At 38.9% G+C, this 27,273-nt stretch overlaps 1 protein-coding gene across 1 annotated transcript in view; it reads right to left on the bottom strand.

Annotated features, from left to right (window-relative positions):
* Window positions 1-21,439: 21,439 nt before the first annotated feature.
* xkr4.L (XK related 4 L homeolog) overlaps window positions 21,440-27,273 on the bottom strand; it is a 143,960-nt gene continuing 138,126 nt past the window's right edge. The window contains exon 3 of the mRNA XM_018267999.2: window positions 21,440-26,573. Within this exon, the coding sequence (XP_018123488.1) occupies window positions 25,627-26,573 (947 nt within the window). The 3' untranslated portion in view covers window positions 21,440-25,626. The remainder of the gene's footprint in view (window positions 26,574-27,273) is intronic.

The raw sequence follows: 27,273 nt of genomic DNA, 5'->3' as shown, positions 1-27,273 counted from the left end.
ATACACAAGACTTATGTATAAATGGTGCTTAGTGACGTCATCAGTTATAAACGGAGCTTAGTGAAACCTGTGTATTATAAAACCTGTGTATTATAAAAAATGAAATCGGAAACTTCGTGACTTTCAGGCGCATGCGCAGTTGGAGGCATTTGCCGGTACGGAGCTACTGCACATGCACCCGAAAGTCACAAAGTTTCCGATTCCTTTTTTCTGAAACTTCGTGACTTTCAGCGCATGCGCAGTAGATCCTTACCGGTAAATACCTCCTACTGCGCATGCGCCCCCAAACGCCGCTGAATACGGGATGAAGAGCCGTCGGGAGAAGATGGCTGCCATGAACTCCGCTGGAGAGGACCTAGAAGGCGGGGTAAGTAACAAGTTAGGGACATTTGTCCAGGGGGGGGAAGGGGAGCCTACCCAGGGGAGGGATTTTTGCGCCTAGGGGGTTGTATTCTCCTTTAAGACCTGGTGGAATTCCGCCGCTGGTTGGTTGGAACTGGGTGGAATGATACAGCTCTTCGAAGCCAATTCCGGGTGGGGCTTTCTGACTCTGTCAAAGACAGCCTGGTTAATTACCCTCCTTCATCCACTTTGGATGACCTCATGAAGTTAGCCATCCAAATTGATAGGAGGCAGAGGGAAAGGTGGACTGACGGGGTACACATTTCCCTACAGTACTGAGGAATCACCGACTTCCTCGTTTCCTATTCCTCAGGGGGAACCCATGCAATTGGGGCCTTCTCGTTTGTCCCCTGAGGAGAGGGCCCGTAGGCAATCCCAGGGCCTGTGGATATATTGTGGGGATAAGGGGCATTTAAATATTTTCCTAAGAGGCCAGGAAAACCTCAATGCCTAAATGGAGAAGGGGAGCTCCATTTGGGTCGAGAGATTTCCTCTCCCTAATTTGCCACTAAAAACTTGGTACCTGTCATTTTGTCCTGGCCTGGGGGTCCGGTTAAAGTTTGGCCTTGGTGGATTCTGGGGCTGAGGGGAATTTCTTAGATACTGCCTTCGCAGAAAGGTATAATGTTCCCCTTGCTACCCTTACACCTCCACACATTAACAATACACATTGTGAGATATTATCTTTTCACATTCTTGATGGTTCTTCATCTACGTTAATTTTGGGGTTAACCTGGTTACAGGTACACAATCCCCACATTGATTAGGTAACTGGGGAGGTTATTCACTGGGGGGGTCTAAGTGTAAATATTCTTGCCTAGTTTCTACTCAAATTGTGGCAGTTACTTTCCTAGAATAACTCCCTTCTGTAATGCAATGTTCTAAGTCTCGTTCTGGGGTACATGGTTCCCTTTTGGCAGCTACGTCCAATCAAAAAAGAGCAGCTGATAAGTCCCATAGGGAGGTATTCAAATATTGGGTTGGGGACTTGGTTTGGTTATCCACAGTGAATATTAAGCTTAAAATTTCATATCTTAAACAGGGGCCCAGGTTTGTGACCAGGGAGCCTAGCACTTATTCTGGATTTAGGGTGCCGATCGGGACATTTACGAACATAGGGGCAAATTCCCTAAGCGGCGCTAATTTGCTAGTGACCGCTTCGCCCACTCAGCAACACTTCGCCAGGCGTTAATTCGCCAGGACAATGCTAATTCCCTAAAATGCAAAGTTGTGTCCTGGGCGCCGACGCTGGCAAAGTTGCGCCAGCGTTACTTCGCCAAGCAAGTTTAAGTTGCGCCAGCATTGGCTAATTTGCGTACAGCGGGAAGTGAAAGTTGAATGGACGTATTTGTTGCAGCAAATACATTACACTACACAAGGCCATAATAAAATAAAATAAGTTGTTATAATACACAAAAGCCATGAATATCCTGTAAATTATATCCTTATAAACGGTGAGTAGTGATGTCATCAGTTATAAACGGTGAGTAGTGATGTCATTTCTGTCACATGACTTACTAAAATTTGTGTATTATAATAAATAAAGTACCCCCAGTTGTAAAATATGAGGATATTAGAAGTTACCTCGGAGTTCCATGACCTGTATAAAAACACTCGGCCTTCGGCCTCGTGTTTTTATATGGTCATGAAACTCCTTGGTAACTAATAATATCCTTATATTTTACAAGAGGGGGTACTTTATTCACTATATAATACACAAAAGCCATGAATATCTTGTAAATTATATCCTTATAAACGGTGAGTTCTGATGTCATCAGTTATAAACGGTGAGTTCTGATGTCATTTCTGTCACATGACTCCCTAAAACTTGTGTATTATAATAAATAAAGTACCCCCAGTTGCAAAATATGAGGATATTAGAAGTTACCTCGGAGTTCCATGACCTGTATAAAAACACTCGGCCTTCGGCCTCGTGTTTTTATATGGTCATGAAACTCCTCGGTAACTTATAATATCCTTATATTTTACAAGAGGGGGTACTTTATTCACTATATATTGCCCTACACATGAGCCCAGTGTATAGTTTATGTGCCATACAGTATGTTAGGAAATGTAGGGTGGGAACCTGGGAACCCCAAAAAAATTTTATGGTCTTTTGCAGGCTATCACCCTGAAAAAAGGAAAAGACGCCAGCGCTTTTTCAACCAAAAATTGAGGAAGTCCTACGCACTCCATTGCACTTCGCCTGGTCTGAGGCAACGAAGGCAAGTCTGTTGCAAGAGGAAACGTTCAGTAAAATCCACATGTTAAGGAATTGCAGAGTTATGACCGTTAGGGAATCAGCGTAGTTACGAAATGAAGTCACGTTGGCAAATTTTCGCTAGCGTTATTCACTTCGCCTTTAAGGGAATCTGACCCATAAAGAGAGCAGTTTTTAGCACAATGTTTTTTCCCCATAATGCATTCTGTTTTTGCCAGAATTATGGGATTGCAGTTGTGCTTACTGGGTGATGTGGGCTTCCTACTCTTCAGATGCAAGTGTGCTGTACCCATTGACACAGGGCGTTAAGGGGACCCTGGAGTTACTGCAGCTGCGCTTGATTCAGAAGGGGAGAGGTGGTGTGCTATCCTTTTTCTCATGTGTTGCATGTTGCCCTTACCCTTAAAGGAGAATTCAACCCCCCCAACCCCCCTACCCTACATAGTCCCCCCTCCCTGCTCCCCCCTGCACAGGTGATAACACCTGTAAGTACCCCTAATCCTTAATTACCTCTCATTGCAGAGTCAGCGCAGCGGCGCTCATGGGTGCCATCTTCGGATTTTCAGTTTTCCTCGGGAAGTAAGTGCCGTATTTGCGCATGCGCAGTTGGAGCAGTCTTCCGGTTCATGACAACTGCTCATATGCCGAAAGGCAAAAAAATTGCCAAAGGGAAGGAAGAAGACTCGAAGTATATAGAAGAACCTAAAGATGCTACCCGTGAGCTCAGCTGTGCTGAATCTGAATCGAGAGATAATTAAAGGATTAGGGGCACTTACAGGTGTTATCACAGGTGTGGGGGAGCAGGGAGGGAGGACTATATAGGGTAGGGGTTTTATTAGTGGGGGGGGGTTGAATTCTCCTTTAACTCCTGAGCTCTAGTGAGCTATACACAAGCTGAGCAGGCTGAGCCCTGTGCCTGTAGTCTTTACAGTTCAGAGCCCTTGGCGTGAAGAGGAGGAACAGGAAGGCCCAGGAGCATAGGAAAACTTGTTCTGTTTGTTAAAATTTGCTTGGAGATTGATGTTACACTAATTATTGAAGAAGCTGTACTGGTGAATAAAGTTGGACCTCCAGCTAATTCTCCTTTAAATGTGCAACTACAAATCCCTGCTGATCTGTGATAGTGGTATGTATCTAAAAGGTTTAATGTGGCCAGTTATTCGTAAAAGTCATTGGGCACCGTGCTACAAGCTGCCATGCTACACTCCCTGTCAGCTGTGTCAGAGTTCAGAACATGTTTTATTTTGTTCATTATGGCGCTTTGGTCCATTTAACAGACAATAATATAAAAGAACCCCACAGCAGTGAGAGAGGATTCCATCCAACCCCGATAGCAATCTGGAACATGGACTGAAGAAACGGAAAGTCGTATCCGGTATCAGTAATTATGTCTAATACAGAGTGAAGGATTATGTATTCCAGGCAGTGCCTGAAGAGATTCTTTTAGCTGGACTTGGTTCCACTGCTCTGCATTTTCCCATCTCTTTCCCATCTCTCTCTTCCCGTATAGGATCTCAGCATTACCGTAGCCCCCAGAGGAGTACACTGCTTGGCCCATTTCATTAACCGAATGTCATAACCATTTTCATTGTGAATACAGTGAGCCGCATAAGCTCAGTCAGTTTGGTGCTAAAATGGGTCATACTCGGCACTTCTCAAACTGTCGACACTGGGGAATACAGTAAAACTAATTACAAACATTCCTTAGCAGATAAGTAGGACACATACATTCTGTGTATTGCCATTAATAATTAAAGGTGCATTTTCTGCTCAGGAGGCTCAATAGAATAAAAAAAGTATGAATAAAACCTCCCCGGTCAGTTTGATGGAGAGTGGAGACTACTTATCTGCTCACATTAGTGGTTACGTCTAATGCAAAACTCATACGAATTAAATGACTTGTATGTTTGGGAATACTCAAAAAGATATTTAGTGAAAGTACAGAAAAAATAAATACATTTTTCACGTAATTTTCCTATATAAAATATATGGGTATAGGTTATTATGAGCTGGAAAGCTTTATTGTAAGTATACATATTTTAAAACAAGTGGCACTGCCATTCTGCTTTTATTAAGATATAATATATGTATATACAGTATAATATATATGTATAATTTATGTGGAAATAGAAAAACTTGCACTGTCAGAAAAAAACAGGGCAGTGGAAACTAAAATGGAACAAACGTTTGCAAATATTTATGTCCACTTTTATATCAATTGGAAAATAGACTACAGGTATGGGGTCTGTTTTCCGGAAACCCGTTATCCAGAAAGCTGGTAAGGCCATCTCCAGTAGACTCCATTTTGAATGGTTTATTCACCTTTTAGTACGATGTAGAGTGTGACAATTTGCAATTGGTTTTCTTTTTTTTAATTATGTGTGGTTTTTGAGTTATTTAGCTTTTTATTCAGCAGTTTGGAATTTCGGCAATCTGATTGCTAGGTTCCAAATTACCCTAGCAACCACGCATTGATTTGAATAAGCATGTGAATAGCAGAGGCCCTGAATAGAAAGAAATAAGTAGCAATAACAATACTTTTGTAGCTTTGCAGAGCATTTGTTTTTTTAAGAGGGGGTCAGTGAACCCTATTTGAAAGCTGGAAAGAGTCAGAAGAAGAAGGCAAATCATTTAAAAAAATAATGAAGACCATTTGGAAAGTTGCTTAAAACTGTCCATTCTATAACATTCTAAAAGGTGAACCACCCCTTTAAAAAAGCAATTCTAATTTTTAAAAATGATTTCCTTTTTTCTCAGTAACAATAAAACAGTACCTTGTACTTCATGGCAACTAAGCTGCAAGAATCCTTATAGGAGTCTAAATAAGTCTATTGGGTTTATTTAATGTTTAAATTATTTTTTAGTAGGCTTAAAGTATGGTGATCCAAATTACAGATAGACTACTTAGCTGGAAAAACCCAGTTCCCGAGCATTCTGGATAACAGGTCCCGTACCTGTACAAGAATTTGCAATCAATTCCCCCTAAACACTTATCAGTGTTCTCACTGGCCACAATATGATAAAAAATCCAAAATTGGCGAATTCTTTCTTTATTAAGAAATACTTTTGAAGAAGGCATCTGTTAGACCTGGCAGTAGCGGTGCTTTGTTCAGCAAAATGCCATGGGTAATATATATTGCTTTCAGGATCCATATCTGTTTACGATGATGTCTTTAATTATCTAGAAGACCTTTGTTAGCTGATCTTATTCCCAGCAGCAATTTTATTAAGCAAATAATTAAGCAAATTGGATTGGCCAAATATTGGTGACAGCCTGTGGGTCCACGTCCATGTGTAAAGCTTTTGTGGAGAACGATTTCCATGCGTCTCACTTGGTCTGGCTAGTTGTACCCTGCAGTACAGGTCTATGGAGAGTGTATGAGTTTATGTAGAAGGTGTTGCAACATTCTACAACCCTGTCTTATCCAACCAATCAGAGCATGAATAATGCAAAGCCCACTTCATTCTAATGGAGGTGGAAATGGAATGTAAATCAATTTCTGAGACATATGAGATATTACACTAGATATTGCCTCTCCCCTGTTCCCCTAACAGTGGGTGGGTCTAAGGTTGATTACGAAGATTTATCCAATCCGTGCAATCACGGCTCACCTTGATCCCTAGGGAAAACTGTCACTATACAGAGTTCTCATTTGCAGATTTTGGCTAAAAATTTTCCTATTTTTTAACTGTAGGGATACTGCTTTTGCTTCTACAGGAGCAGCAATGCAGAGCACAGCAACAGCTAAGTATAACATATTAACATATAAATTTTCTTTTTTTTATTAATGGAACTTTGTGGCTATGGCCTTGATTGGGTGCAGTAAGGGGGGGCTGGGTCAAGAAACAGGCATAGCCTAAATAAACATCTGATCCATAGAGTGTACTAACTCTCAAACCGAGCCTAAGGGCTCTTACACATGTGCGTTTTTACCTGCGCTCCCCTGCGTTCCGTTTTTCGGCGTTCAGCCGCAGGGGAGCGCAGGAATAGACGCATTTCATTATTTCAAATGGGGCTGTACTCACACAGGCGCATGTAGGCGCCGAACGCAGGTTGAGACGCAACATGCTGCATTTTTCCTGCGTGCGGCGCCTACACGCGCCTGTGTGAGTACAGCTCAGGTGTAAAAACGCTCAAGGGCCCTTATAGCTAAAAAGTCATTGTGTTCACCTGGATGAATAAGCCATGTATTTTACATTTGTATTCTAGGTGGCAATACACTGGCCAAGAAAAGCTGCTAACAGACAGCAGCTTATTGCCCAGTGTATGGAGCCGTCCAATGGGCTTCTATGATTGATATCTGGCTGAAAATCTTCCATATGTCGATCAGACAGACCCTAGGGCCTACCATCAGATCAGCCAGATATCGCCCACCTCAAGGTGGGCATATCAGGGACAGATCTGCTTTTTTGGAGGCCTTGCCAAACACGCTAATCTTTTCATGTATGGGTCCCTTTAATCCAAACCAGGTTTACCAGGCCTTCATGTATGGTGCCAAAGAAAAATAAATTTCTGTGCCAGAAATATCTAGCAATGTCCAACATTAAAGCACAGGTCTGATCTCCTTCACTGAAACCCAGTATCATGAGAAAAAGAAGGGAGAATGGAACGATATAATATCACTCAGGGAAAAAACTGGCCTGAATTGGTAAAATGTTATTATGGGTGGATAAATGGCTGCATGCCATTTATTCCATTTAGCCTTCTGCTGAGAGAGGAGACTTCGCGTGAGTTAGCCTAATTGCTACTATGTGCAAAATTAAATGGTTCATTGTGTTTTTTCTACGATTCCTCCCACATTCTCTTTCTTTGTACTATTGAATTAGTAATTACAGTGTTGAGACTGCTAATCTGCGGATTTGCTTTGTGATCACTTCCAGGCATGGTTTTTAATGCTGAATGGATAAGTGATTACTTAAAGAAAGGTATGGCAGTCAGTGTGCAGTTAATGGCTCCAGGTAAGCGATGTCCCTCGGTGTCCACTGAAAGGGTCAGTGTCATAATTCAGCCTTAAATGATCTCACTCGGACATTCTTTACCCACTGTCATTTCAGTGTTATTGTCTGTCCATGGAAAGGTGAACAATACTTTTGTCTCTCCAGACTGAAGTGGTGACTGCAACAATTCTAGTCTAATTCTGCTGCATTTTCATGGTTTATAGTTCAATTTCAGAAACATCAATGTTCATCAGTGACATTATTTTATCCTTAGTCTTTAGCATGAACCAGAATTGGATTTTGGGGGGCACAAAAGAGGCAGCAGTGCGGGCACCACAGCGCAGAAGCTGAATTCAGAAGGGAATTAAAAAACTCTACTTCATCCTGTAGATTAGATTTGTTTAGGAAAGGACTGCAACTGCTGAATACATGTATGGGGACTAGTGATGAGCGAATCTGTCTTGTTTTGCTTTTCCAAACTGCAAAAAAATTTGAGAATCCCTTTGAAGTCAATAGGCATCAACATTTTCTTTTTACACATGACAATTTTATACCTGCGCAACAATTTTTTCTCACTCCATATGAATTAAAGTCAATGAGCCTTTTTTTGTTGCAGCGACTTTTTTGTCTTGTCTACTTTTTTGTCTCAGCGACTTTTTTGTCCAAATGCATTAAAGTCAACGGCCAATTTTTCTTATGGCGACTTTTTTGTCTTGTGACAATTCTGTCTTGATGACTTTTTTTTGTTGTGGTGAAATATTTCAGGCGAATTTTTGCAGCAGTTTCTCAAAAAAAAAAAAATCACAGATGGCCAAATGCAGAATTTCATTGCAAATCCATGCCTGGAACTATACAGCCAAAATGGAAATACAGATGTGATACTATTCTGCATTGCACACAGACTGTTGCTCCTTCTGGGTTCTGTACAGTTGTAGACATAAGTGCCCAATGATTTGCTAACACTATTGCTATGCCAGTCTTTGTTGGTAGGCAGAAAAGAAAGAAAGTTTAAAGGGATACTGTCAAGGGAAAAAAAGTTTTTTTCAAAATGAATCAGTTAATAGTGCTGCTCCAGCAGAATTCTGCACGGAAATCCATTTCTCAAAAGAGCAAACAGATTTTTTTTTATATTCAATTTTGAAATCTGATATGGGGCTAGACATATTGTCAATTTCCCAGCTGCCCCAAGTCATGTGACTTGTGCTCTGATAAACTTCAATCACTCTTTACTGCTGTACTGCAAGATAGAGTGATATCACCCCCCTCCCTTTTCCCCCCCAGCAGCCAAACAAAAGAACAATGGGAAGGTGACCAGATAACAGCTCCCTAACACAAGATAACAGCTGCCTGGTAGATCTAAGAACAACACTCAATAGTAAAAACCCATGTCCCACTGAGACTCCTTCAGTTACATTGAGAAGGAAAAACTGTAGCCTGCCAGAAAGCATTTCTCTCCTAAAGTGCAGGCACAAGTCACATGACCAGGGGCAGCTGGCAAATTGACAAAATGTCTAGCCCCATGTCAGATTTCAAAATTGTATATAAAATAATCTGTTTGCTATTTTGAGAATTGGATTTCAGTGCAGAATTCTGCTGGAGCAGCACTATTAACTGATTCACACATTTTTTTCCCATGACAGTATCCCTTTAAGGACAACAGGGCTTCTCTCTTGCAGTCTTTTAACCAGACCTATCAATGATCATTTCATGATATTATGGGGTGTATCAATGTTGATTTCTTAATAACAGGAGTTCTAGAGACGGTGAAGAACCAAATATTGTACTTAAGACATTAAAAGTTAAAAAATATCAGTACTGAGGTGTACGCTAAGTATAATCCGAACCATAACCCAATAAATGGATACCTATGCTATTAATTAGCTTAAAGCAGCATGGCCATACATTGTATAAACTCTTCCCAGGACAGCCAGAATAAATGTAATTGAATGTCATTGTACATTGTAGAATAATCATCTGCCACAAAATATTACCTGTTCCCTATCAGCAGAGAAAATATGTCTGTATAAGCATGGAATAAGATCCTAGCACCCTGATGTGAATTTATTCTTCAGTATTGAGTCACTTTATTGGCTTTGATTACATTTTGTGGCGGCTTTGTGTTCCGTCCTCCTTGATGTGAGATTTTATGGGAAATTCCTTTTTATAGAAATGGCCTTTTATGTGGGACTCTGAACTTGTCAGCAGCACTTGTCATTTTATGGGCATTCATTCGAGGTCTATAAAATGAATACTGAAGGATGACCTTTAAAAATAATGATACAGTCCTTGAAGATGATTAAATGTGGCAGAAACATATTGTGATTACATACTAGGATTGGTTATTGGCAGCCGATGTTCAGATAAAGCACTGGACATTAACTTACGGTGTGATACTTTTTGCTAGATCCCATCATTCCCAGCTGAACTCAAGTTTCTATAGTAGTCCTGATAGTTCTGGACATTTCTACAATAAGAACACATTTTCTGCATGACTTATTTACACTACTTTGTGCTTGAACCATTAATTGCTATTTACCATGATTGGCAATAACAAAAAAAAACCCCTGTCTTAGCATAAAACCCTAGACCTCATCAAAAACATAGCAGAAGTCAGCTCTCCTTCCGTCCAGAGTTAATCTCCCACAATGCCTTGCATGCTTCTTCACAGGTCAATCATCTCATTTCTGCTACATTTTCACTTGTCAGAAGTAGAAGTGCAAAAAACAGGAACAAGCAGATTCCGTTTCAGTAGCGATAACAAAAACACATACAAACACCTATAAAACCCCCTGAACATTAATGTATATTGAAAAGTTCCTTATAATTAGATTTCCTTTCATTGTGCAAAATTGTATTTTTAGTTTTAAGGCCAACATTCTTCACTTCAGGCTTGTACTCATTCAATACCTTAAACTATCTTGTACTCATTCTATACCTAAAACTATCTTGTACTCATTCTATACCTTAAACTATCTTGTACTCATTCTATACCTAAAACTATCTTGTACTCATTCTATACCTTAAACTATCTTGTACTCATTCTATACCTAAAACTATCTTGTACTCATTCAATACCTTAAACTATCTTGTACTCATTCTATACCTTAACTATCTTGTACTCATTCAATACCTTAAACTATCTTGTACTCATTCTATACCTTAACTATCTTGTACTCATTCAATACCTTAAACTATCTTGTACTCATTCTATACCTTAACTATCTTGTACTCATTCTATACCTAAAACTATCTTGTACTCATTCTATACCTAAAACTATCTTGCACTCATTCTATACCTAAAACTATCTTGTACTCATTCTATACCTAAAACTATCTTGTACTCATTCTATACCTTAAACTATCTTGTACTCATTCTATACCTTAAACTATCTTATACCCATTCTATACTTTAATTTATCTTGTACTCATTCTATACCTTAAACTATCTTGTACTCATTCTATACCTTAAACTATCCTTGAAGGAACAGCAGACTAGTGGGAATAAGTCGTAAGAAGAAGTCGTAAGAACCTGCCCTGCCACCCCTAGTGCTTGCCCATTCTTGCCACCCCCCTCCTCATTTACACATCTCTGGATGGGGATGAGGGTGACATGGGGATCCCAAAATTCACCCCCCTAACTTCACCATGAACCTTAGAAAACGTGGATTAATAATTTGCAATCCACACCCAACAGTAGCTACTACCTTATAAAACAAAGCAGCAACTCACAGCTCCATCGACACTCCTGCACCACTGGAATACAGGTGCACGCTCCCCGGTTTCTCAAGCATCAGCATTCACAAGTATAAGGAAAAGTTAAAGCAGCAACACCATACACCATAAAAAACAAGTTTATTTAGTGAATTAAAAACAGACCACCACTAGACCAATGCCTTACACGCAGTACTTGCAGAAGTATTTGACACTGAAATTATGTTCCTTGAAATATTTTTATTACTTGCAGGACTGGGGTCCTGAGTTTGATTCTGACCAGGGCACTATTTTTTTTTTGTATGGTCTTGTTGAGCTTGTGTGGGGTTCCTACCATATTCCAAAAGCATACAGACAGGTTAATTGACTCCTGATTAAACAAACCCCTATGTGTATGAATTATAGCTTAGATTGTAAGCTCTCCTGTGTGCATCATGTTGGTTCTAATAAGAATAATAAAAACTTCTTTTTTTTATGTTTGAAAACAATGTCATTAAAAAATAATGGAAATATGCTGATTGCATGAATATTCAAAACCCATGCTTTCTGTAGAGAGAACTTTTTCAGCAATTGCACCTTCAATGTGTTTAAGGTTAGTACCAGCTTTGCACAATGTTTGGAAGTGATTTTTACTTTGATTTTCTTCAGGTTAGTTGGATGATATCTCGGCTTTTATATAGGGGGCACATTTAGTAAGGGTTGAATACTGAGGGTTAATTAAGTAAAATCCTTCGACTTCGAATATCGAAGTCGAAGGATTTACCACAAATACTTTGATCGATCGATCGAAGGAAAAATCGAACGATTCGAAGGATTTTAATCCATCGATGGAAGGATTTTCCTTCGATCAGAAAAAGCTTAGAAAACTTATGGGGAAGGTCCCCATAGGCTAACATTGTAGCTCGGTAGGTTTAAAGTATGCAGTCAGAGTTTTTTTTAAGAGACAGTATTTCGACTATCGAATGGTCGAATAGTCGAAAGATTTTCACTTCGAATCGTTCGAATTGAAGTCGTACTCGAAGGTCGAAGTAGCCTATTTGATGGTCGAAGTACCCAAAAAAATACTTCGAAATTCAAAGTTTTTTACTTCGAATCCTTCACTCGAGCTTAGTAAATGTGCCCCATAGTGTCATGTTTTCACAGGGTTGTGGCTTAACAATTAAACTTTGCCTGTGTTTGACATAATTGTCCTGCTCAGTTTCCCTTGCAGTTATTTCCCTGTATTTTGCACCCTCCATTCTTCCTTGTATTGCAACAAGATGCCCAGTCAATGCTGATGAAAAGCAGCCCTTATTATTTATAAGTTTATAATACACAAGAAACATAAATATCCTGTAATTGTATATATATAGTCAGAACCGGATTTGTGGAAAGGCCACCAAGGTCCGGACCTAGGGCAGCAGGATTTTATGGGGCGGCATGCTGTCCAGCCACACCCACACTGGTTCAGAAACACTGGGAATGAGCAGGAGATACAACAGTTTTTTAGATATCCCATGCACCAATCCCCATTGCTCCACTTCAAGAGAAGTCAATAATTGTATTTTTTTCACAAGATGCACTTTAGAACAGGGGTCTCCAACCTTTTTTTTACTAGTGAGGCACACTCAAATGTAAAAACTGTTAAGGGAGCCACACAAGCAAGAAAAAAATTCTTGGGGATGCCAAATAAGGCCTGCGATACACTAACTGGTGGACTGCTAGCCTACACGAGGCTCTGCTGGAGTAAACCTGTGTCTTTATGCCTCCAAGACTTGAATTTAAACCAGGACTTTCAAAATGGGTACTTACTATATTAGGCCACTGGGAGCAACATCTATGGGAGTGGAGAGCAACAGGTTGCTCACAAGCTGCTCTCCATATTAATCAGCTGAGCAGGGGCAGATGAATTCACACACTCTAATAGCTTGTAGCCTAGGGCCCAGTGTGATCAGAGACCCATCTAGTTTTTTTTTTTAGTTATTATTTCTATATTATTTTAATGTTTATATTTATTTGTGCTGCTGGGTCTGGTCAGGGTGCACCTGCTGGAAGAAGGCAGGCAAAGCATGTGCATGCATGCGCCCATACAGTTTGAGGGTTATTTACTAAAATCCAAATTTATCTCATTATTTAATATTTAAAAAGCTTGATTTAATAGTTTCAGGTAAAAACTCGATAAAAGTGAGCAAAAACACGAATTGTATGTTTTTTCGGGTTTTTTTTTCCGGAATCGCTAGATTTTTGGGGCTTTTTCATGAAAAGCCTGAATTTTTTGTATTTTTGCCCAAAAAGCCAGAATTTTGGGCTAATTCCAGCGCAGACCACAGAAACTTTCAAATAGGATCGGGACCTCTGCCATTGACTTATAAACAACCTTGGCAGGTCTGAGATGGCGGAATTTTGGATTTGGGCATTTTGCAGCATCAGGCTTTAATAAATCTTGAAAAATTTGAGTTTTTTCAAAAAAAAAAAACAATACATTTGTGTTTTGCCCCAAAAAGGAGTTTAGTACATAACCCTCTATGTGTCCAAATCCAGTGATGTCACAGGCATGTGCCAAAACCAACCCGGCATAGAGAGCTCGGTGCACGTTTGCCTGGATCCGGACCCAGCAGTAGCCTAGAAGGGGGACCTGTGGATGTAGCCTAGGGGCCCCATATCTCATTGATCCACCACTGTAGCTGGGGGTATATAGTGTGATGAAGGGTGGGTCTGTTCTAAACAGATGATTGCAAAAATAAAAATCTTGTTGTTAAGATATGATAGAGTATTGGGCAATATGTTGCCTTGAGTGTTTCAGCTGTTTCCAAACTACAGCACCCAGCATCTATCAGAACTTGCTGGGGGTGTGCAGTGCTGTAGCTGCAGGAGCATTATGAGTTAACCTTTCCCTGCTCTACATAATAGTCCAGCACTTACCACATTCATCATCTCTCTTCAAGAAAGCATTGTTTAGGGATGTAGCGAACGTCGGAAAAAAAGATCGCGAACATATTCGCGAACTTGCGCAAAAACGCGAGCGGTTCGCGAACCCCATAGACTTCAATGGGAAGGCGAACTTTAACATCTAGAAAAGACATTTCTGGCCAGAAAAATGATTTTAAAGTTGTTTAAAGGGTGCAACGACCTGGACAGTGGCATGCCAGAGGGGGATCAAGGGCAAAAATGTATCTGAAAAATCTGCCTGTGTGTGCTTGGAAGAGATAGTGTAGGGGGAGAGCTGTTAGTGATTTCAGGGACAGATGATAGTAAGTTTGCTGGCTAGTAATCTGCTTGATACTGCTCTGTATTGGAGGGACAGAAGTCTGCAGGGATTTGAGGGACATTTTAGCTTAGGTAGCTTTGCTGGCTAGTAATCTACTGTTCTCTTTAAACAACTGCCATACGTTGACCTTGTAGGCATTGTTTGCCCAGTTTTTTTGGACGCAGCCACTGAAGCACAGTTGCCATAAAAAATATGCCATATAAATGCTGAAAATAGTCATTTTTTGCCATACGTTGACCTTGTAGGCATTGTTTGCCCAGTTTTTTTGGTCGCAGCCACTGAAGCACAGTTGCCAGAAAAAATATGCCATATAAATGCTGAAAATAGTCATTTTTTGCCATATACGTTGAGTCAACGTATGGCAAAAAATTACTATTTTCAGCATTTATATGGCATATTTTTTCTGGCCTCTGTGCTTCAGTGGCTGCGGCCAAAAAAACTGGGCAAACAATGCCTACAAGGTCAACTTATACACTACTACAGCGATGGATACGGATTACGTAAAATATATTATGGCTGCTTGAAAAAAGTCACTCCGGTGTTTTTTCTGGAGACGGTAATATTATGGATATTTAGACAGAATGTGAACAAGGTCACACAGCTCGATGGCGGGTTGAAGAAAACAGTGTGCAAATAATGCCTACAGGGCAAATAATGCCTAAAAGGTCAACTTATACACTACTACAGCGGTAGTAAAATAAAAAAAAGTAAAATAAAAAAAAAATGAATATTAAAAAAAAAAAATTAAAGTTGGTGCTGCTGAACTACTAGGAGCAGCAGATTAGCACACCAGTCCCACTCCCCAACACTGCTAGACTAATAGCACTGGGCTCTTATAGTAGTAGTAGTAGTAGTAGTAGTAAAACAACAAAAAAATAAATAAAAGCAGTCCTTACAAGGACTACTGTTATTGCAGCAGTCAGCAGATGAGATCAGAAGCAGGACAGCTGCCCACTGCAGCTACATACAGAGCACTGCAGTAGAAGGTAGATTACTAGCCAGCAAAGCTACCTAAGCTTAAATGTCCCTCAAACCCCTGCAGACTTCTGTCCCTCCAATAACAGAGCAGTATCAAAACGATTACTAGCCAGCAAACTTTCAACTGTCCCTGAAATCACTAACAGGCAGCAGCTCTCTCCCTACACTATCTCTTCAGCACACACAGGCAGAGTGAAAAAACGCTGCAGGGCTTCGGTTTTTATAGGGAAGGGGAGTGGTCCAGGGGAGAGCTTCCTGATTGGCTGCCATGTACCTGCTGGTCTGGGGTGAGAGGGCAAAAAAAAGCGCCAACAATGGCGAACCCAAAATGGCGAACGTCGCGCGACGTTCGCGAACTTCCGGCGAGCGCGAACACCCGATGTTCGCGCGAACAAGTTCGCCGGCGAACAGTTCGCGACATCTCTAGCATTGTTCAGAAAATGACAAGACCCATGAAAAAAGATATTTTAATAGAAAATGAGTTTCTGCCCTTTAGTGAAGGTGAATTCAATCCTGAATTACAGTTGAATTAATATAAACATCAGTGCCACTTATTATTTTTAATATCCACTTCAGTTCTGGAGTGCTTACCAGCGCAAGGCTCTTCAGACAATTTAGTGTAGGGACATTCGATTATCTTCTTTACTCACTTGAACTTCATGGCTTCCAGGGGATCAGATACCATGGTACGTCCTGGAGAGTGCATGCGCGCTCACTTCCTGAATTAAACAGTGTATGGAACATACTACATATACTACATATACTACATATATCCAATCATAAGTAGGATTTGCTTCACTTTAGTTTGCTATATGGATTCTGAGAACAAATAGTTCCATATTTATTATTTATGAATGAATTAGAAGTGTACTAGTGAGTCTTCTCATGATGTAATATGAGATATTAGACACTTGTGGTACAGAGGTCACGCCAAAACCAGCAGAGCACACTTACAGGTCATGGGCTGGTTGTAGGTCAACATTTTTATACTGCGTTTCCCACCTGGTGCCATCACTGTACATATTCTAGCCCTCGTTTGGAGATGCCACCAGGCAATAGCCCACCCCCTGCAGTGAAGTTGATGCCTATACTCCCTGATACCTATAGGATATATATATATATATATATATATATATATATATAAATAAGGCCAGAGGACACACCAGGTCAGGGGGGAGTCAGGAGCTAGAGGTTTGGGAGGGTATGGGCATTCCAGAGGTAATGCTTGTAATAATATAATATATATTGAATGTTAAAATTGTAAAGGCTTCTTATACCTTTTATGAGTGAGGCAAATTGTAGGTAACTTCAGATGCTTTTTTTCATCTCTGGATCAGCTAACGTTCAACTTAGAAAAAGGACTGAACTTGATGGATGTTAGACACCCGTGTGTGCAGAACAGAAGTATTAGACAACTGGCAGTAGAACACCCCCAGTTTGGGGGGAACACATTACATACAGTTAGGGGCCCATTTACTTAGCTCGAGTGAAGGAATAGAGGAAAAAAAACTTTGAATTTTGAATGTTTTTTTTGGCTACTTCGACCATCGAATGGGCTACTTCGACCTCCGACTTCGAATTGAACTATACGAACTAAAAATCGTTCGACTATTCGATAGTCGAAGTACTGTCTCTTTAAGAAAAAACTTTGACCCTCTAGTTCCCCACCTAAAAGCTACCGAAGTCAATGTTAGCCTATGGGGAAGGTCCCCATAGGCTTTGCTAGCTTTTTTTGGCCAAAAAAAATGAATATCGCTAAATCCTTTGACTTTGATATTGGAAGTGGAAGGATTTAACTTCAACAGTCGAATATCGAGGGTTCGATATTCGACCATAAGTAAATTTTAAGAGTCAAATTAACTAGCTACACATATATATGAAATCATCTGATTGTGAACAAAAGGCTGTAATAATTAGACATCATTTGCTGATGTTGTTACCTAGAGCAGCCAATGAGATGTTTGTTTTCTCTATTCAAAGTTACCCTAGACCAGTACAATAAGAGGCCAATTTACTAACATTTGCATTTCTATTTTTTTCATGAATCATATTTTTGTTGTGAAATCTAAAAATGTGAGATTTATCAAGTATAAACACTTCAAACTGTTCCAAGTAAAAGCATTCGAGGTCCCATAGAAGTCAATAGGAGCTGCACTGATCCTATTGGACCTTTTTTAACCATTCAGACTTTTAGAGGCTTTGTGTTTTTTCACTGGTAATTGTCCAAATAATTAAAATTTTAGAGGTTTTTGTGCCTATTAGTGCATCATTCATCATTTTTTTAATTAGTATTTTTTAAATTCTGAAATTTCATGGCATTTGTGTTTTTAGAGAAATATGGGAGAATGTAATAAAAGTCGCAAAGAGCAAATGTAATAGTCTTTTTAAACTATTACATTGCGGATTTTCATTGCACATTGCCCACTTTTAAGAAGTGCTTGAAGGTGTCGTAATCTTTTGGAGCAAACGTAACAACTTTTTCAGTAAAAGGTTTTATTACATTCACTGCGCACTGGCGCAAACTATACAATTCGCAAAAGCTATATTAAATTTGCTCAAAGGAAGATTTGTTCGCAAAGTGGCATAACTTTTCTCATTGTGAATAGTTTTTCTGTTACCGACTTTTAATACATTCCCCTGATAGGGTTTAATCATGTTTTCAAAAACCTTTAAAAACACAAAAAATTGCCCTTTTATAAATAGACGTCTAAGGGGCAGATTTACTAAGGTTCGCGTGAATTTTCAAAGTCCAAAAAGTTTGAATTTCGAAGTAATTTTTTGAACCATTCAACCATCGGATAGAATACTACAACTTAAACCTGCCGAAGTGCTATGTTAGCCTATGGGGACCTTCCAGAGCAATTTTCTAAGTTATGTTATATTCAAAGTAAAATTGTTCAAATTGTACTATTCGAAGTTCGATCGGCGTACGATCGCACGATGAATAAAATCTTCCGACTTCGAATGTCGGAGGATTCTATCCGACGGTCGAATTTCGAAGTATTTTCCACTTCGAAATTCAAACCTTGATAAATCTGCCCCTTGGGGAGTCGGGGGATTTTATTCATCGTACGATCGTACTACGCTCTGGAAGGTTCCCATAGGCTAACATAGCACTTCGGCAGGTTTAAGTTGGTGAAGTATTGAAGTCGAAGTTTTTTTAAAGAGACAGTACTTCGATTATCGAATGGTCGAATAGTCGAACGATTTTTACTTCGAATCAAAGTCGAAGTAAATTCAAAGTTGTAGTATCCTATTCGATGGTCGATTTAAAAAATTACTTCCAATTTTTTTACTTCGAAAATTCCCTCAAATTCACTTCGACCCTTGATAAATCTGCCCCTTAGTGTTGGTTGGTTGTCTAGGTTACTACACCTTGGCAAACTATGTTTAGCACATAACCCCCAACATAACAAACCTTCAAAAAATAGATTAATGGCATTTGCTATGGGCCATATTCACAAATGGTTAAGTATTGGATCCATAAAGCTCCGAATTACAGAAAGGCCGTCTCCCATAGACTTCATTTTATCCAAATAATCCAAATTTTTAAAAATTATTTCTTTTTTCTCTGTAATTATAAAACAGAACTGTACGTAATCCTAACCAAGATATAATCAATCCTGGATAAGAGATCCCATACCTGTTCGTCTATAAAAAAAATTCAACATTTCTACAATGTTAAACGTCTCGCATTTTGATGAAGAAAAACAATCAGTTCAAACACATTTTTGATGCATTTTTATTTCAACCATCTTTTTTCATTCCCCTCCTTTTCATAAAAAAACCCAAAACACACTGTCATCCTTTATTACCATAATTAAACTGCAATTGTAGGGCCATATTTATGAAGCTGTGTAAAAAATAAGTGTCATTACAGTACTATTTTCAATGCCACGTTATGCTGTGTCATATCTCCTCTATTTATAAAGCTGTGTATTGATTTTTTTGCAAGTGTGTAGCCAACTGCAGAATATGTCATAAAAAGAGTAATTAAAGGTAAAAAAGCATGACTTTGCTACCTGAATTTGTTCCATTGACTTCAATAGAAGGTGCCAAGCCTAAGTGGTGTAAAATAATGCAATTATTTTGTGTGTGAATCTGGTATAATTTAAATGACACCCTTTTGTAAATACACAGACTGTTATTTTAAAATCCAGAATGGCTATTTTATAGGCACAAGTTTATAAATGGTAGCAAGATTAATGATGTACTTGGCCATCGGAATTTATGGGGCAAATTCACTAAGTGCCGAACGCTAGCGTCAATTCGCTAGCGTTGGGCATTTTCGCAAATTCACTAACGAACGCTGGCGTAGATTCGCTAATGTTACTTCGCACCCTTACGCCTGGCGAATTTTCGCTACGGACGTTACTACGCAAATTCACTAACGCGCGCATTGTACTGAACGCTACCTTTTACGCTAGACTTCCTTCGCCACCTCAGACCAGGCGAAGCGCAATAGAGTAGATAGGGATTGCTTCAAAAAAAGTCAACATTTTTTCTAAGTCCCAAAAAAAGCTGGCGTGTTTTCTACATTATGGGGGATAGGCTGAAAAAGATCGAAAAAAATTTTGGGGCTCCCCTCCTTCCCCCCTACATTTCCTGACTCATGGCAACTTACCTATACAGTGGGCACATGTGTAGGGCAAAATAAAATTTTTATTTGATGTTTTGAAGGTTTTCTAGGCATTTGTAGTGCTGATACGTATTCCTCCATTGAAATTTGAATTTGGCGCCGTATGCAAATGAACCATCGCTAGCGAAACTTCGCTTCACTTGGCGAATCAACGATAGCGCAACTTTGCAAACTTACGCTACCCCTGTGCGCAACTTCGGATTTTAGTGAATTTGCGGCGCGCTGGCGAAACTACGCCTGGCGAAGTGCGGCGAAGCGCTGCGAAGTTGTGCCTGGCGCAACTTCGAATCTTAGTGAATTTGCCCCATATAACTCTCCTAGTCAACCCATAGAGCCCCTGTCAGAGATGCTATCTCTTTATGTTATCAATGACATATTTCGGATGTTAGGGTGCTCTGTTTATAAGGATATCAGTTACAAGTTGGCGCATTGTAAAATTAGAGCTTTTATCACAGAATTACCTGTCAGTGTTGTTATGGGTGCACAACATCATAATAGATAATATACTTCTACTAAAATTTAAAAGGCTATAAGAAGTCAGCTCGACCTGTGACCTCATCCTTTTATATGGCTATGGACAAGTAATAGCCCTGTAAATCAATATATACTATAAATGTAGTGGAGTACCTCTAGAAATGTCATGATCACCAAGCAAATATCTATTAAATATATAGTGACTGCAACAGGGTTTTATAAATGATGTACTCTATTTTTATTCCATTCATTTTACACAGCTTTATAAATATTCGCCTTACACATCCGTTTCTCCTCCTCAGACATGGACAAATCCACGAATTCCTTTGGAAGGATGAAAAAACAGAGATTACATTTTTCGTTCTAAATGTTCCTACACGTCGATACTAATGTCAAAGACATTGAAATGTTGTGAAATTTCAGTAACTTTTTGAAATGAATTTGGAAATAGACACCTATTTCAATTTCATCAGAAAGGTTTTTTTTTTTTTAAATTTGAACAGTCTTACTTTTATGAAAACTGTGGACATGAATCAAATTTTCTTACTTTGATACTTTTTAAATTGGGCTATTCATGTCTCTAATAACTAGCAATATTATGATACAGGTATGGGACCTATTATCCAGAATGTTTGTGATCTGGGGTTTTCCAGGATAAGGGGTGTTTCCGTAATTTAGATCTACTAAAAAATAATTTAAACATTAAATAAACCCAATAGGCTGATTTTGCCTCCGATAAGGATTAATTATATCTTAGTTGGGATCAAGTACAAGCTACTGTTTTATTATTACAGAGAAAAATGAAATCACCTTTAAAAATTTGAATTATTTGATTATAATGGAGTCTATGGGAGACAGCCATCCCATAATTCGGAACTTTCTGGATAACGGGTTTCCGGATGACGGATCCCATACCTGTACCAACATAGTAAACACTACACATATTTAAATGACAAGAAATTTACCCAAGTCAGTAAATACTTTTCTTACTGAAACGATAATCATCAAACATGATCATACATAACTGGTGAAAGCCAACTATATTTTTCAATCAAGTAAATCATTTACATCTTTAACTTACATTATATTTTTTCTGATAATAAATAATTTCATAACAAAAATGAATGTAAATTATACAGCACCAAAGTTTGCATTGATTTGCACACACAGGTATATTTATATATATACGTATATATTTGTTTTTCCTTGAATTCAAATAATATATGTTCCTTGGCAAGGTTATCATAAAGCATGGATTGTTAAAAGCACTCATGTTGCCCGTTTTCAAAGAATGACAAATTATGGACTTTTAGAACAGACTTATTGAGGAGGAAAGGGAACACATCTAACCATTTATCGTAACTGTTGGTAAATCTCGTACTATCCTTCTGAGAAGCAGCAAGTAAAATGTGTCTTCAGTTAGTAAATTGTACATGAAGGGGGGACTTTTAAAAGATTATATTGTATCTTAAAGTAGAAACAAACCCTTAATAAAAAAAACCCTAACCCCCTACCCTACATAGACCCCCAACCTAGCTGCCCCCCGGGCAAATGCCCCTAACTCTTTACTTTCCCTCTTCGTGCAGATTCTGTCCAGCGGCGTTCACGGGTGCCATCTTCTTCTCTTTGGTAATCTTCGGAATGAGGCCGGCGAAGCAGCACATGTGTAGTTGGAGCATTTCTCTGCTTCGCCTACAACTGCGCATGCACCAAAACGAAAATTGGCGAAGCACCGGTCTCAATCCAAAGATTGAAGATGGCGTCCGTGAACTCCACTGGACAGAATCTGCACAGAGGGGTAAGTAAAGCGTTAGGGGCATTTGCCTGGGGGGGAAGCTAGGTGGGTGGAGGGGGTCTATGTAGGGTAGGGGGTAGGGTTTTTTTTATTAAGGGTTTGTTTCTCCTTTAATATCTTAGGCTACATGAAGACACCATGTTCACAGGTCATCATGGGTTGTCCAACTTGCAGTTCTCCATACATTATTGAACTCTTTTGTCTTGATATTAGAGTGACTACATAATACAGCATGGCCTTTGCTTGTAGCCTTCACTTCTGAAAGGCTCAGAATACACAAGGAATTTACTTTACAAGTCTCAGGCAAATGAAACTGAGACCACAATTTGTTACATTTTATGCTAAATATTAGAGCCCACCGTTAACTAAATTACATATTTTAGCACATGTAAGAGCGTGAAGGTTTCACTGTGCTATTATAATCAAATGAATCATGAACCAATTAGTCACTAGCTTCTATATATCATCTGCAGGCAGAAGGATACCACATGATGCAACTCTATGATTTTGGAACAATGTCAGGCCCATAGCTAGAGAAGAGGAAAAGGAAGGAACGTTGTCAATCAGGAATGTGCACTTGAATGCCACAGCTTTTATAGTACTATAGCTTCTAGTATCCCACCGAAGGGTTGCGGTTCAAAAACAGCTGGAGGTATAATATCTCATTTGTACTTAAATCAATGGCATTTTCTGGTCAAGGGGCCTCCACACAGGTTGGCAAATCCCCTCTTTTCTTTCCCTTAAACTAGCTCAGAACAATATACATTGCATGATAAAAGGTTAGGCAAGATTTTTATATCTGAATCTTATGTATTGTTCTAATCTATGGGGAGAGAAAACTAAGGCTGGTTTGTTGGGGCGTTATCAGCCACCCATAACACAAAACACTAGATCTGGCTTTCCCTCATTCCAAGTCCCTTTAGGTCTTAACTACAGATATATTTCATCTTTTATTTATTCCTAAGGATGGCGGTGTCCCATATAAATTTGTTAAGTACCAGAAATGTCAGGTTCTTATTTTTACATTACTGTTAACATTATTTCTAGCAGCACAAATACCCCATGGATCCTGAAAAAAAAGAAAACAAGTAAACTTCAGACATTTAATTGCATCATGAGACACTTGTACCTTTTTAAGTCATGGAACTGTATACCCATTGTCACACTGAAACCCCTATTTACAAACAAATGCTATGCTATAGTAAACAACAGCTTTCTGGAATATGGAATAGCCAAGAAATATTTTTTTAATCAAAAATGCTATTATTCCCAAGTGTGCGATAACCTCACTCCATGCTATGTTATTCTATGAGTAGAATTCATGAAAAACATTTGCCCCCTACTCTTACACAACCTTCTTGCATTATAAGATCAATATCTTCTCTGATAAGCTTAGACAATACAGCAATCTTGGCCGAAAGATGTAACAACATATGTCAGTCAATATGTACTATGGGGATTTGAATGATAAGACATTTTTAGCCCATTATGAATTGCACAGTTCCCCCCATTTTTAGATAAAATTGCTCCCGCATGCCTTCAGGGAGCATTTTTTTTTTTTTGCTGCAAAAATGTAATTGTTTCACATTAAAAAATATTGAATTCAGCTGTAAATGTTGTAGCATACAGACTTCATATGTTTTAGTTGTTGTATAGGTTTGGGTATGCTATGTATGAAAAGGTCCGAGGTCTATAAAAAAAGTAACACCTTTTTGTAAACCATATCTTACAATACAAAAATATTAAACTAATTCATGATTTATTTCACTTCTGCACAAAAAACCTTTTTTTGACTTTGTAATGCAAATGAAAGCACCATTGGGGACTACTCTTAAACATGACAATAATTGTAAAGAAGGAGGAAATCAAAATGAAATAACTGCAGCAGCAAAGCACTGTCTTCCTTTTGTTTCATTGTGGTGTTCTATTAATATGAAAACGAGTCTTGAGGAGGATCAAGATGGTATTCCACAAATGTTGTAGTTTATTCTACGGCACTGTGTATACTAACTAATCGACGGCCCATGGGCCTCTAAAAGACACATCATTTTACTTAGGGTATAGATATAAAAAAGTGAGCTGTCTGTACATTTCCTTCTTGCTTCATACTCTTGCATGGCTCGTCATACCACATTAATCTGTGTTTCTCAGGCAACAAGAGCAATCATGACCAATATGTTTTGTTTGGCACTAGAAGGGTATGGCATTTGTTTTCTATCATACCTGTAAAAAGTCACTTTGAGCCATGCATTCAGAGTCCTGAATCTCATCTCCTTTATTCATACAGATAACTAATTGCTTATTTCCTTAAAAGTCCCTCTGAAAATGTTTTGCTGACGGGATATGTCATCATGATTATCATTTTTCATTTTCTCAGCGCTATTGCATCATTCAATCTGTCTCTTGATTGCAAATGAATATTTTTGTTGCTGTTACAAGACTTTCAAAACACGTCTTACTACATCTGCTGGATCTCTAAAGCTGGAGGAACTTAAGCTGAAACACAGTATGACTGCAATGGTTTTTGGTGCTATTTAACCAAGTTAGCAAAAATGAGCCAACTGCTGGCTATCTACAATTTACACATACAAAAAAAGTATAACTATAGAAAAAGTAAAACCTGGATTTCGTCATCATTGTGCCATATTCATGATCTAGAACTGACCTTGACGTGTACCTACTTAAATAAAATGTGAATATTAAAAATAAACTGAATTCATAAAAGATGCTGAATGGATTTCTGTTTCCTTTTTTTCCTTTTAGAATTTTACCCGAATAAAAAAATGTGAGCTAGAAAAGTTCTGCAAAGTATTATACTAAATGAGCCCTCAAAACTTTGGTAGTAGTTTAAAAAGCAACAGTGGCTTCCAATTGGACTTGCTGAGACTCAAATGAGTTTTGCCACCTTCATATTTGCTTCTCCTGAATCAATGGTGGCATTTGAGTGCCATTTTCCACAGTACGAGGCATCACACTGTTAACTGGTTTTCATTTAAACTCCTTTCCTCACAGAAGACAACAGAAACTGTATTTATTCTTCAGACATCTTGCAGCAGTAGAAAGAATGATAATCATGATGAATAGCCACCTTTAAATTTTCCGCCTTGACCCTGGAAGTCATGGCTTGTCGGCCAGTATCTGTAGGAATTACGCAGTTTAGTCATTGCCACTAATCTGCTGATATTCAACATTAAGTTGCAGCTCTTGAAAGTCTTTTTCTGTTACAATGTGGTTTCATATTCCAGACGCTCCTGGATAAGCGCATCGTCTTTATATTGAAGCCTGGGAGGAGAAGGAGAACATTCAAAAGCTAAAATTGCCTTACGCAGGCTTCTATCCAACACATGCCTCTCCCAGGCTGGATACCTGTTTCTAAACAGGTCGATTTTAATAACTGATTCCTCAATCCTTGGTGGCCTTGATGATGGTGTAGATGGAGCTGTATGCCTTACTTGAAAGACTGGCATGCAGCCGTCTCTTTCAGCAAATTTCTGATCTCGATCACTAGCCACACTACGGTTGTTGGACATTGACCTAAGAGTGTTTGAGGCCCCTTCAGGGGGCAAAGGAAAGGCAGTTACAGTGTCTTCACAAGCACAGCTTGGCGATTGCCCAAATCTAGGTCCATTAGGATGAAAGAAGGCATAGTACATCAACATAAAAACAATACCTGTTAAAAAGCTACTAAACACTACACACAGTGCTGGTATAGCAAACGCATCCAAGATTTGGGGGGACTTGTACAGGTACCAAAGGGTACTCAAGGCAGTGTTTTCAAGGAGAATGACAAAATAATATATAAACAGCCTGCACCGTGTCCTTCCTTCCTTGACATTAAACCAGCTAAAGATATAGATAATTCCAACCACCATATCAAACACAATCTCCTCCCACTTTGTGATACAGAATTCTGTCTCACAATGGACAATCCAGAAGGTCATGATGCACCAGTGAAGGACGATGAATATTCCAAAGTAGAGTTGAAAAACCGAAGCAAAAAGAGCAAATGTTATTACTCTTGCTGCAATGGTAAAGAAGTGCCAGCAAAACTGGATAATAACAGCCATGTAACTGATCGGTTTCTTATCATCTCTGGAATCGCGTAATGCTTTTTGATAGGATGCAAGCGCCCAGGCCAAGGATACAAGAGATGCAGCTGCAGTAAGACCTGTAACACAAACAGATACAATTACAAACAATTCAGTGGTGCCCCTAACTGTATAGAACGTTTTGGCATGATAATTTTTCATTCTATAAAAAAAATTCTAATTCACAAAAACAAAAGCAGTTATCATCAGTTTATAAATAGGTGCTGAACATTTCAATTACTTATATTTTAACATGATGTCATTAAAATGGGAAGTCCTCTCGAAATTCTACGGCAATGTTGCCATATTCACCGCTACTCCTTCTAAAAAGTGTCCCCAAAACGTTACAGGTGTTGGACCCCTTATCGAGCAGCCCATTCTTCTTTCTGACCAGAAATGGAAGCAGTAATGGCGGGAGCAGCAATGGTACCGCAAAGTTGGTTAAAGAAATAGCCGATAATAAGGGAGTTGAAAAAGATGGGAACTGGGGAGGTGAATAATGTAACATAAACAAGAGAAATAAGCAGTGCAACAACAACAATAATAATAATAATAAAAATAAGCACAAAACATTTCTTAGACTTCGGAGTCAAGGTTTGTTTTCTCTAAAAATTCTAGCTTTTTCACTAGAAAAACTTGAATTTTTAGAGAAAAAAAACTTGAATTTTTAGAAATGTATTATCCCCGAAAACAGCAAAAAATCCAAATTCCAAATTATTCCAGCTAAAACCTGTTGAATTTATTTAAAAGTCAATGGCAGAGGTCCCATTAACCATTTGA

This window comes from Xenopus laevis, chromosome 6L, assembly GCF_017654675.1.
Source record: "Xenopus laevis strain J_2021 chromosome 6L, Xenopus_laevis_v10.1, whole genome shotgun sequence".
Lineage (NCBI taxonomy): Eukaryota > Metazoa > Chordata > Amphibia > Anura > Pipidae > Xenopus > Xenopus laevis.
The sequence above is the reverse complement of the archived record's forward strand: the minus strand, read 5'-3'. Positions and strand labels throughout refer to the sequence as shown.